The sequence below is a fragment of the Hylobates moloch genome, unplaced genomic scaffold (assembly GCF_009828535.3).
Source record: "Hylobates moloch isolate HMO894 unplaced genomic scaffold, HMol_V3 SCAFFOLD_5, whole genome shotgun sequence".
In the NCBI taxonomy this organism is placed as follows: domain Eukaryota; kingdom Metazoa; phylum Chordata; class Mammalia; order Primates; family Hylobatidae; genus Hylobates; species Hylobates moloch.
The window spans coordinates 92049063-92062181 of record NW_026652280.1 but is presented as its reverse complement, the minus strand read 5'-3'; the positions used below and the strand labels follow the sequence as shown (position 1 = coordinate 92062181).

At 46.2% G+C, this 13119-nt stretch overlaps 1 protein-coding gene across 1 annotated transcript; it reads left to right on the top strand.

The window, feature by feature from the left end:
* Positions 1–785: 785 nt before the first annotated feature.
* On the top strand, positions 786–12007 carry LOC116467903 (putative uncharacterized protein DDB_G0291608). The gene is made up of 4 exons (XM_058439713.1): positions 786–818; positions 11149–11242; positions 11419–11838; positions 11970–12007. The coding sequence occupies exons 1-4, from the start codon at positions 786–788 to the stop codon at positions 12005–12007; spliced, it is 585 nt and encodes a 194-aa protein (XP_058295696.1).
* The last annotated feature ends 1112 nt before the right edge of the window (positions 12008–13119 follow it).

The window sequence follows — 13119 nt, the reverse complement described above, 5'->3', positions numbered from 1 at the left end:
AATGTATATGTGAAGTGCTTTGCCATATGTATGTATATATATTTACATATATATTTCATATACATGTGCATATGTGTGTATATAATAAATATGTAGAATATATATTATATATAATTTTCTAGTATTTGACTTGCCTTATTATTATCTGAACTTCTTTTTATATGGAAATGTTTTTGATTTTGAAGTTCAGTTTAACATTTGTTTTGACAGCTAGTGCTTTCTTGTGACCTTTTTGAAAACCCTTTTTCCTAGCTTTTCCTCTGGAAGCATTAGAGTTTTGGTTTCTATATTTAGTTCTATGATGGATCTCAAGCTAACTTTTGTGTGTAATGTGAGGTAGGAGTTGAGATCCATTTTTTCACATTTTCATCCAATTGTTTCAGCAGCATTTGATAAAAAGACCATCTTGGGCAGGTGCAATGGCTCACGTCTGGAATCCCAGCACTTTGGGAGGCCAAGGAGGGCAGATCACCTGAGGTCAGGAGTGCAAGACCAGCCTGGCCAACATGGCGAAACCCTGTCTCTACTAAAAATACAAAAATTAGCTGGACGTGGTGGGGGGCGCCTGTAATCCCAGCTACTCAGGGGGCTGAGGCAGGAGAATAGCTTTAACCCGGGAGGTGGAGGTTGCAGTGAGCCGAGGTTGCAGCACTGCACTCCAGCTTGGGCGACAAGCGTGAGACTCTTTCTCGAAATGAATAAATAAATAAATAAATAAACAAACAAACAAATCATGCTTATCCCACTAAAATCGCTGGTGTTTTTAATGAGAATTAGCCGACACTATGGCGAGTTTGTTCCTGTGTCCCGCTCCGCAGGTCTGTATGCCGCTTCCTAATGCAAACACAGCATCACTGTGACATTATGGGAGGTTTTGAAGTCAAGTATTGTGAGACTCCAACTTCATTCTTCTTTTTAAAGATTATTTTGTTTGTTTCCAATTCCTTTACTTCTCCAGCTAAATTTTAGAACCAACTTGATCATCTCAAATACCAAAAAACCCGTTGCTATTGCAATAGATAACCGGGGCAGGGTAAAGACCTGGAGAGAGCCCCTGTGCCATGCGGGCAATTGGAGAAGACTGAAGGCTGAAGCTGGAGTTCTAAGACTGAGGAATGCCTCCTCACTCCAGCCCCCACCCTTATCACCAGCCTATGAAGCCCGTGTGCACAAAGGTAACCGCACCCACCAAGTCTTTGTCTTTCCTCTTTTCTTTTATTTATTTATTTATTTTTTGAGACAGAATCTCGCTCTGTCACCCAGGCTGCAGTGCAGTGGTGCAATCTTGGCTCGCTGCAAGCTCCGCCTCCCGGGTTCACGCCATTCTCCTGCCTCAGCCTCTCTTGAGTAGCTGGGACTACAGGCGCCCGCCACCAAGCCCAGCTATTTATTTATTTTTTTTTTTTGTATTTTTAGTAGAGACGGGGTTTCACCTCCTGACCTCGTGATCCGCCCGCCTCGGCCTCCCAAAGTGCTGGGATTACAAGCGTGAGCCACTGCGCCCGGCCTGTCTTTCCTCCTTTCTAAAATGCCTGCGGATGTCTGTGAGTTGGTTCCTCTGTTTAGTTGTTTTCTTTGCTTGCTAATTGGTGTGAGCTCTTCGTGTTTTCAAATGCGGCGCCATGGTCAGCTTTTATGTTGCAAGGTCCTCCTTGGTTCATCTTTTCATTCTCGCGTGGGCTTCCCTTGTTAAATGAGAATCCTTGAGTGTTTAATTTTAACTTATCAATTCACTCATCTCTTCCTTTATAATTAGAGTATTTGGGGCCTTATTTAGGAATACTTCTCTGAGATCATGATATACTTTTCTGTAAAAGTTGAAAACTTTTGTCATCTGTTTTAAAATCTTGAATCAGTTATATGTGATGGTTAATTTTATGTGTCAATTTGGCTGGATCCCAGGGTGCCCGGATATTTGGCTGAATGTTATTTCTTGGTGATCAGTGAGGGCGGTTTCTGGATGAGTCGAGCATTGGGATCAGTGGACTCAGGAAAGCAGACGCCCTCCCCAGTGTAGGTGGCTTCCTCTGATCCACTGAGGGCCTGAATAGATCAAAAGGTGGAAGAAGTCCCTTTCTGCCTGACCGCTCCAGCTGGGACATCAGTCTCCTGCCCTCAGACTTACACTCACACTGTCAGCATCCTGGTTTTCGGGCCTTTGGACTTGAACTGAATGACCCTGCCGGCTTTCCTAGGTCTTCAGCTTACAGACAGCAGATCATGGAGCTGCTCAGCCTCCAGAATCGCATAGGCCAATTCTTCATAATCATCTATGTATCTATGTATCTCTCTCTGTGTGTATGTATGTATGTATGTATCTATCTATCTATCTATGTAACTATCTATGTAGCTATCTATCTATGTTATCTATGTGTCTGTGTATGTACCTATCATCTATGTATCTGTTTATCTATCTTTGTATCTATCTATGTATCCATGTATCTATCTGTTTGTCTATGTATGTATGTATCTATCTATTATGTAGCTACCTATGTATCTATGTAGCTATCTATCTACCGATCATCTATTTATCTACGTATGTATCTACCTATGTATGTATCTATGTGTCTGTGTATCTGTCTATCATCTATGTATCTCTATATATATCCATCTATGTATCTATATGCCTATTATCTATCTATCTTTGTATCTATCTATCCATTTATATATCTATGTATCTATCTATTATCTATGTATATATGCATCTATCTATCTATCTAATCTACCTATGTACCTAATCTCCCACTGGTTCTGTGTCTCTGGAGAACCCTGACTAATGCAGTACAGATTTTTGTGTATTTGTGTGGAAACTGCCTTTCTTGGCACGTTTTCTTTTCCAGCCCCTCAGTTACCCAGTGTCAGTCAGGATGGCCTGGGTTGTGCTGCAGCAACAAAGCACACCAAGATCTCAGTAGCTAAGTCAGCCCACACCTCCCACCACCACAAGACACCTGGGGCTCTGCCTCTTATTCCATAACCCAGGCAGCCAGTTGCTGTGGCAGAGGAAAAGAAAAATATATTATTCATAATAGAATTCAGCAGTGTATTAAAAAGAATTTTGGCTGTGCTTGGTGGCTCATGCCTGTAATCCCAACACTGTGAGAGGCCAAGGCAGGAGGATCACTTGAGTCCAGGAGTTTGAGACCAGTCTAGGCAACTTAGGGAGACCCCATCTCTACAAAAAAAAAAAAAAAAAAAAAAAAAAAGACATGCTGATGTGCGCCTTTGGTCCCAGCTACTTGGGAGGCTGAGGTGGGAGGATCACTTGAGCCTGGGAGATCAAGGGGACAGTGAGCCATGATTGCACCACTGCACTCCAGCCTGGGCAACAAAGTGAGAACCTGTCTAAAAATAATAGTAAATAAATAATAAAAAAACTTTGCACCCTAACCAAAATATTGACAAACCACATATCTGACAAAGGACTGGAATATACAAATCTAGACTATGTAAAGAACTCTCAAAACATATCAGCAAATCATACATAAAAACAAACAAAAACAATCCAATCCAAAAATGGGCAAAAGAGGAGACAATTCTCTGAAGAGGACGTACAGATGGCAAATAAGGATGTGAGAGGAAGTTTGACATCCTTAGACTTTAGGAAAGACAAACTAACCAGTAATGCGATATCATGATGCCCCTACGAGAACAGCTTAACAAAAAATAGCAGCAACACCAACTGCTGGCAAAAGGCAGAGAAGCTGGGCCACTCGTTATGTTGATGGTGGGAATGCAAAATGGTACAGCCACTCTGGAAGACAGGTTGGCAGCTTATGAAAAAAACTAACCACACAACCGCCATTCAACACAGCAATCTCACTCCTGGGCATTTATCCCAGAGACATGTGCACACAGAAAACCTGTCCACAAATGTTAATAGGAGGATTATTCATGATCACCAAATGCTGGAGACACCCACATGTCCCTTGATCGGTGAAGGGGAAACACACTGGTCCACCCCTGCCAGGGGACACGTCTTAGCCATGAAATGGCAGGAATGACAGATGCTCGATGACCCAGATGAATCTCCAGAGAATCGTGCTGGGTAGGAAAAGCCAGTCTCAAAAGGTTATACACTATGTGTTTCCATTCATGGAACATTCTCGAAATGACAAAATTACAGAAAAGGAGAACAGGAGGGAAATGCAGGGGCTGCATCAGGGCAACGCGCGGGGTCCTTGCGAGAGAAATGATCTGTATTGTGACCATGCCAAGGTCAATATCACTGTGTTATGTTACATGCGTTCCAGATGCTATCACAGGGGACATGGGAAAGGGTACGTGAAATCCGCTTTGTGTCTTCTTAAGAGTAACTTCTTATGAGTAACTGCAGGTGAATCTACAATCACCCAAATATAAAAAGTTAAATTGAAAAAAGAGTGCGTACCTCACAGATACTCGGGGAGTCATGTTTATAAAGTGCATGGGAGAGTAGCTGGAATGTGAGAGGTGTTGTCAATATCAGGTGGTGGCAGTGAAGGTGGTCATTGGATAAATCACCAATTAGGCAATTGGCGAATCAGATTCTAAATATGTTTCCAAGGTAGAACCTTGGAGATTTGCTGTTGGATTGGATGTGGAGGGTGGAAAAGGAGTCAAGAGGATGCCCAGGCTTCTATACGGAGCCCTGGGAAGGATGGAGCTGCTGTGAACCACAATGGGGAAGGCTGGGAAGGTGCTGGTTCCAGGGGAAATAGGAGGAGTTCAGTCTGAGATGTGCTTAGTTTTAAAGGCCAGATGTCAATGAGAAGCAGGCACCTGGGCCTGTGAGTGTGGAACCTGGAGGGGAAGGTGTTGTGAGAGACATGGAGGAGGTCGCAGGTGAGAAAGAGACCCCCCGGCTGAACCTGGCACTGTCCAGTGCCCAGGGCCTGGAGGAGGGGAATTAAGCAATGGAGACTGAGGTGGAGTGGCTGGTGGCACAGAAAGCAAGCCAGGGCTCTGCACTGGGCTGTCTCCGTCCCTACATAGATAGATAGATAGATAGATAGATAGATAGATAGATAGATAGATAGATAGATACATGGATACATAGATACATAGATACATAGCTAGCTAGCTAGATACACACATACATACATAGATGGATACATAGATACATAGCTAGCTAGCTAGATACATACATACATACACACATACATACATAGATGGATACATAGATACATAGCTAGCTAGATACATACATACATACATAGATGGATACATAGATACATACATACATAGATACATAGATGCATAGATAGGTACTTACGTACATACATAGATGGATACAGAGATACATAGATGATCGATAGATACATAGATAAATAGATACATAGATGATTATGAAGAGTTGGACCCTGCAATTATGGAAACTGAGCAGCTCCACAATCTGCTGTCTGTAAGCTGAAGGTGTCCCCTGCTTGTGAGTCTGGTTCCCCGATCACTCTGACCAAGATTCATGCTAAGATGCTCCCTCGGTAACCACTCCACACACAGCCAGCATCTCTAGGCTCCATACAGGGTCTCCCTGTGCTCATTGTAAACCATCAGGTCTTGAAAATATTCACTAGCTGCAGTGGTGCATGCCTGTAGTACCAGCTCCTCGAGAGACTGAGGCAGGAGGACCCTTGAGCCCAGGAGTTTGAGTTGCAGTGAGCCGAGATCATGACACTGCACTCCAACCTGGGCAACACAGTGAGACTCTATCTCTATTAAAAACAAGAAGAGGAAGGTAAAAAAGAAAATAATCACAAACAAGTAAACAATCTGACAATGTCATTTATTTATTTATTTATTTGAGACAGGGTCTCACTCTGTCACCCAGGCTGGAGTGTAGCAGTGCAATTATAACTCACTGCAGCCTCAACCTCCCAGGCTCAAGAGATCCTTCCACCTCAGCCTCCCCATTAGCTGGGACTGTAGGTGTGCACCACCATGCCCAGCTAATTCTTTCATTTTTCGGCAGAGACGGGGTCTTGCTATGTCACCCAGGCCGGTCTTGAACTCCTGAGCTAAAGTGTTCCTTCTTCCTTAACCTCCTTCCTTAACCTGCTGGGATTACAGGAGTGAGCAAAGACCAAGATGACCACTTCTTTTTTATTGAGACGGAGTCTCTCTGTGTCGCCCAGGCTAGAGTGCAGTGTCCCAATCTCGGCTCACTGCAAGCTCCGCCTCCTGGGTTCATGCCATTCTCCTGCCTCAGCCTCCTGAGTAGCTGGGACTACAGGTGCCCACCACCACGCCTGGCTAATTTTTTCTTTTTTGTATTTTTAGCAGAGATAGGGCCAAGCTGACCACTTCTAAAAGTGTTCTCCACCCAAGCAGCTGATTTACTTAACAGTATCACTTATTCCCACAATATCACTTATTCCCCTCCCAAATCTCTTCCCTGTCTTTGCAGAACCAGCTCTCTTCAATAAATTTTCCACAGTCATATTTACAATGCAAATTTTAAGTAAAATTGCAATGCTTGCAAAAAAAAGAAATGTAGGATTCTGTGATGTCGGTGAAAGTGACATTGGAGAACATCTGCTGGGAGCCAGGCAAGGCCACCACAGTGAAGATCAGGCAGTTCACCCTGAAAGAGAAGCTGGCCAAGGAGACAAGATAGGGGCTTCCCAACGGGGTGAGCTGATCTCAAAGAGAGGCGTTAGTGAAGGATGAGAAGGAGCTCAGTTGTTTTTGCAACGTGACTCCCTTCAGCGTCATTCTGTAACGGCCAACTGTGAAATGAAGGATGTTGCAGCAGGCAATCCTATGATTTTATCAAAAAATTATGCATAAATTATCCAACTCGTGATTTTCTCTTTGTTGATTTCATGGAGAGTCTCTTTGTTGATTTTATGGAGAGTTACAGCTATGTCCTATATCTTGCTAACAATCATGTGTCATCTGTTCATTATTAAGGAAGGCTTTGGGTTTCTTTCACTTTCTCTTCTACCCCCCACACCCCAAGCACAGACAGCATTGGTTCTGTTGGGCCTGTTTCCAATGGCTGGCCGGCAGCAGGCTTTTCTCTGGTGCCCATTACTGTGGTATTGAGGCCATCTTTGATCTGCAGGTCACTGGGTCCTGCCTGGGCCAAACACCTCCCCCTCTTCCCTGCAGAAACCTCTTCATCACACAGCAAGACATGAATTTACCCACAGGAGCCACAGGCCAAGCAAGGAGAACGCCAAGTGAGCCATGAGGGGAGAAGTTTCCGGCGTCTTCTTCTGGACCCACTGACCCCACAGCAGCCCCTCCCATCCTACTGGCCAGGCTGGAGGCAGCTACCAACTCCCTACCTGCGGTGTGGTCTGCCCTCATGGAAACTCATCAAAGTGTACCCTTAAAAAGGGTTCCTTTCATTTGAGCTTTAATTGTCCTTTGCTGCTCAAAAGCCTTCTAAATCTTATCATTTACCAGGCAGAACTGAGAACTCTGTAGCTCCCCAGGTTTCTCCAGGCTTTCTAGAACTTTCCTCCTGGCTGGCAAATCAGCTGGTTCTTTCGAGCTCACCCTGTTCTTGTAATGCTTTGATAAATGCCGCAGCAACGACCCACGCGGGAGTGACATTGCGTTTTCTGAACTCTTCCCTCAGGGATACATGATCTGGGACAGTCTTACCAAATACATAATAACTACCTTTCTCGCCTCCGATAACTTTCCCTTCCACCCACCCCCTGACCAATAAACCAGGGCCACAATGCTATGTTTTTGTTCTGGTAGGTTTCTGGGTCAACCAGGATAGACCAATTACGCTGCCCACACAAGCCACCCCCACGTTTCAGTGACTTCACACGACACAGGCTTACTTCTTGTTCACATCGCAGGCCACTGCATGTCAGCTGGTGACTCTGCTCTGTGCTTCGTCACTCTGGGACTCAGTTGGAAGCAGCAGCCACTGCTTGGAACGTTAGTGGTCATGGTGGGAGAAGAAGCAGAGAATGCAGAAAACTGCAGCAGGTGCTTCAAACTTCTTCCCACTGACTCAAGCAAATTACATGGCCACACCTGACTTAGAGAGGGCTCATGGAAGGGCCACCCTACCACCTGCCATCCAACCTGTTCTCAGAAGGAGAGGAGAACCAGGATGCCTATAAATAGCCCTAATTACCACCCCATTCTGGGCTCTGTGTGGCAATGCTGCCAGTCCTATAGATAGGTTTTTGGCTAAATGAGCTTAAGCTTTTTTTTTTTTTTTTACTCTAACATATGCATTTAAGGCTATAAATTTTTCTCTAAGCAGTGATTTGGCTGCATGCAGTAAATTTGATAGCCCCATTATTTCATTAGGGGTTACAAAATGGTGAGTTTCTAATTCTACGATTTCTTCTGTGTTTATAAACTGGAATACTTCCTCTAATTTTTTGGTTACCATAAGATAGAGTTTGTCTATCAGAGATAGAATAAGTGCCTGATTATTTTCCTTTATATAGTCATCTTCAAAATAATGAATTGATTCCTAGAATCCTCTAAAGGCAACTAAGTTTTACAGTTTGCATCGTATCTCTATTATTATTTGTGTATGTATGTGTGTGTGTATGATTACTCACTCCTAGTTTAAACATATTTGATGTGTATCAGTCCAGTTAAGAAACTGGTGTTCAGATTGTTCCAAGTCTGTCTACAGAGAGTTTCTCCAGGTTTGACTCTTACCGTTTTTTTTTTTTTTTTTTGAGACAGAGTTTTGCTCTTGTTGCTCAGGCTGGAGTGCAATGGCACCACCTCGGCTCACTGCAATCTCCGCCTCCCAGGTTCAAGGGATTCTCCTGCCTCAGCCTCCCAAGTAGCTGAGATTACAGGCATGCACCACCACACACGGCTAATTCTTTTGTATTTAGTAGAGACAGGGTTTCACCATGTTGGTCAGGCTAGTCTCGAACTCCTGACCTCAAGTGATCCACTTGCCTCAGCCTCCCAAAGTGCTGGGATTACAGGCGTGAGCCACTGCACCCGGCCAATATTACCTTTTAAGAATCTTGAAAGGGCTGGATGCTGTGGCTCACACCTGTATTCCCAGCACTTTGAGAGGCCGAGGCAGGCAGATCACCTGAGGTCGGGAGTTCGAGACCAACCTCACCAACATGGAGAAACCCTGTCTCTACTAAAAATACAAGATTAGCCAGGCATGGTGGCGTATGCCTGTGATCTCAGCTACTCGGGAGGCTGAGGCAGGAGAATTGCTTGAACTGGGGAGGCGGAGGTTGCAGTGAGCCGAGATCGCGCCATTGCACTCCAGAGTGGGCAACAAGAGTGAAACTCTGTCTCAAAAAAAAAAAAAAAAAAAGAAATTTTGAAAGAAGTTTGTTGGGGTTGGAGGGTAACAGGAGAGACTTCAGAGTGGTGTTCCCCAAGGCCCTGAGTTTGGAAACAGCCATTGAGCTTTCTGTTTCTGACAATTTCCTATGAAGATTGGAACAAACAAGGGAAACACTGTACGTGGAGATGTACGAGTTGAACATGCTTCCTTCAACCAGTGGACGTGCGAGAGTTTCTAGGAGCAAGAGGCTGGGTGCACAACAGTCATTAAACGCAGAATAATAATGGCTGTGTTTTCATTCTCAGTGTCTCTGGCCATATTGATTAAGACTTAGGGATTTCCTCCTGATGGAAGCTGGAAAAAAGGAATCGCAGTGAGAATAGTAACAGGCTGTCTAACAACAAGGACAATCAGAGTAAGTTAGTTACAAAAACTTCCCAAAGGAAGATGGCAGAGGCCTGGACCAGGGAAAGGAGGCAAGTCTGAACCTGGGAGTTTCCTTTTTTTTGTTTGAGACAGAGTCTTGCTCTATTGCCCAGGCTGGAGTGCAATGGTGCAAGGCTCACTGCAACCTCCACCGCCTGGGTTCAAGCGATTCTCCTGCCTCAGTCTCCTGAGTAGCTGGGATTACAGGCCCACACCACAAGACCTGGCTAATTTTTGTATTTTTAGCAGAGTCAGGGTTTCACAACGTTGGCTACATTGGTCTCCAACTCCTGACCTCAGGTGATCCACCCCCCTTGGCCTCCCAAAGTGCTGGGATTATAGGTGTGAGCCACCGCACCCGCCCCCCACCCAACTCCCTCTAGTTTTCAGCAGAATCTTCTGCTTCTGTCACCCTAGCCTGAGGAACAGTCCTGTCTCCATCAGATCGATAGCTGGAAAGACCTAGGAAGAGAGGGGTTCTGAGAAAAGAGGGGTCAGCCGGGAAGGAGATGAGAGGCAGGGGAGACAGCCAGTCCCATCCTAGCACCTTCCACCAACATCACCATCAGACTCACAGAGTCCCAAATATAACAAGAATAAGAAAACAATAGCTATAGCCATATTAATGATGCCGAACAACAGACAAATCAGCAAGATATGTGTTTCAGTTTGTCGGCATGGTATTTTTATTAGTTTGCAACTTTCTGTTTAAGATAAAGCAGAGTGATCCTGGTTAACACGGTGAAACCCCGTCTCTACTACTACTACTAATAATAAAAAAAAAAATAAGCCGGGTGTGGTGGCGGGCGCCTGTAGTCCCAGCTACTCGGGAGGCTGAGGCAGGAGAATGGAGTGAACCCGGGAGGCGGAGCTTGCAGCGAGCCGAGATCGCGCCACTGCACTCCAGCCTGGGCGACAGTGTGAGACTCTGTCTCAAAAAAAAAAAAAAAGATACAGCAGAGCGTTGGACATGCAAAGCCACTCCAAGGAAGCCTCTTAAACACCCACCTTGTTGCAGGTGGGACACTCATGCCCAGCTGCTTCAGCTGGAAAAGACAGGACTGCCAGTGGGTTCAGGAGCTCAGGCCTCTAAAAAGACGAGCAAAGGCGAGGCTAGTGAGTGAGGGGTGATTCAGCCGCAGTTGCAGTTGACTTGGGAAGAGAATTTGTTAGGAGAGACAATGGACATTAATTAGGGTGGACTCTTCTTAGGAAAAAGCAGCCAGATATGGCATCATTCTACAGCGGGGAATGGACCCTGAGCAATGATTTGGGGCTCAACAATGAAGGACAGGTCACAGCTTCGGAAGACAGGATTAGCAGGACTCACATGAGCCCTGAGTCCAGAGCCTCAGATCTTACACTGGCAGCACACGGGGACACAGCAGCTAGACTGGGAGCAGCAGGGCTTGTAGCAACTGGACTGGCAGCAGGATGACCCACAGCCTAAGGAAGAGCAACAGGGCTTACAGCAGCTGGACTGGGAACAGTAGGGTTTGCAGCAGCTGCACTGGGAGCAGCCACAAGAGCCACAGCCACCCTTGGAGCCTCCACAGGAGCCACAGCCCCCCTTGGAGCCCCCACAGGGCCATGGCCCCCTTGGAGCCCTACAGGAGCCATGGCCCCCTTGGAGCCCCCACAGGGAGCCACAGCCCCCATGGAGCCCCCACAGGAGCCACAGCCCCCTTGGAGCCCCACAGGGAGCCACAGCCCCCTTGGAGCCCCCACAGGAGCCACAGCCCCCCCTTGGAGCTCCACCACAGAACCACAGCCCCTGGGCTCCCACAGGAGCCACAGCCCCCCTTGGAGCTCCCACAGGAGCCACAGCCCCCCTTGGAGCCTCCACAGGAGCCACAGCTGGTGCAGGAACAGGCTGGCACACAGCAGCACACAGGTTTGCAGCAGCAGATGGGCACACAGCAGCTGGAGCCACAGCCCCCACATCCAGAGCCACAGCCCCCACAGCCGGAGCCACAGCCCCCACAGCCGGAGCCACAGCCCCCACAGCTGGAGCCACAGCCCCCACAGCCAGAGCCACAGCCCCCACAGCCGGAGCCACAGCCTCCGGAGCAGCCACAGCAGCCCATGGTTCTGGTGGATTGAGGGTGGAGCATGTAGAGGAGCAGGTGAGAGGGAGGTGCAGGTGTGGAGCCCCCTGAGCCTGGACCCCCTTATATCCCGGGGTAGGGTCGCTCTGAGACCTCGGTCACTCCATAATTCCCAGCACTTCCTGGGTATGTGATTATTTGTTTGCTGGACTTCGGGTTCTTATTGGCCTGATCCAACACCCACCTGCTTATGTTTCTAAATGTAGCCACTTCCTCCTTGGAACTGGACCTTGTACTGAACTGATCACCTGCCTTCTGTTTTCCTCATGTGACTGGCAGAGGATGGGTTTTCTACAAAGATCATTTTGGTTATTTTCTTCCCATTTTTTCTTCCCAGCTATGGCACTATATTTTTCTTTGAAACTGTGATCTTTGTGTAAAGAGAATTTTTTAAAAACTAAGCTTTCATCCATATAATTAAAGAGGCTAATTGAGGAACAAATGTTGTATCTTGGTTCTGTCTTAACACATCGGTGCACGGCAGTGAATCTCTCCTCCACCAGCCTCAGGTCGTGGGGTGCTCAGGACTCCTGGCTGCTGCATACACAGCCTCACATGGTGAGTATTGTTTATGTTAAAAATCTCAGGAATTTCATGGGTGGATGGGGGATCTCATTTATCATCCTGCTGTTAATCTCTTCAATTAACTATTAGTGAGGGTGATTCTTTTACTCCAATATAAATTATATACTTTTTTATTGGCTGGGCGCTATGGCTCACGCTTATAATCCCAGCACTTTGGGAGACCAAGGCGGGTGGATCACAAGGTCAGGAGGTCAAGGCCATCCTGGCTAATATGGTGAAACCCCATCTCTACTAAAAGTACAAAAAATTAGCCCGGCATGGTGGTGGGCGCCTGTAGTCCCAGCTACTCGGGAGGCTGAGGCAGGAGAATGGTGTGAACCTGGGAGGTGGAACTTGCAGTGAGCCGAGATCATGCCACTGCACTTCAGCCTGGGCGACAGAGCAAGACTCAGTCTCAAAAAAAAAAAAAAAAAATTTATACTTTTTTGACTTCTCATTACTGCTTTAAAGGTTATTTGGATATTGAGAGAACAAATCCCTTGTGTTCAAACAGTGTACTTTGTTTTTCCACAGGCGTGTACTTGAGTTTAATTTCTGACGTTTTTAAAAGTCATTCTCACTTTGTCTTAATTGTCATTTTTGGCCTTGCCAACATATTAGATGGTATAAAAATGAATGTCTTTCAGCCAGGTGCGGTGGCTCATGCCTGTAATCCCAGCACTTTGGGAGGCTGAGGCGGGCGGATCACGAGGTCAGGAGATGGAGACCATCTTGGCTAACATGGTGAAACCCCGTTTCTACTAAAAATACAAAAAAAAAAATTAGCCGGAC

Coding starts and splice junctions, on each gene's coding strand:
- LOC116467903 (XM_058439713.1), top strand. CDS start 786: ATGGCGAGTTTGTTCCTGTGTCCCGCTCCGCAG. Junction 819..11,148: donor TCCTGTGTCCCGCTCCGCAG/GTCTGTATGCCG, acceptor TGGGAACAGTAG/GGTTTGCAGCAGCTGCACTG. Junction 11,839..11,969: donor GGACCCCCTTATATCCCGGG/GTAGGGTCGCTC, acceptor TTCTAAATGTAG/CCACTTCCTCCTTGGAACTG.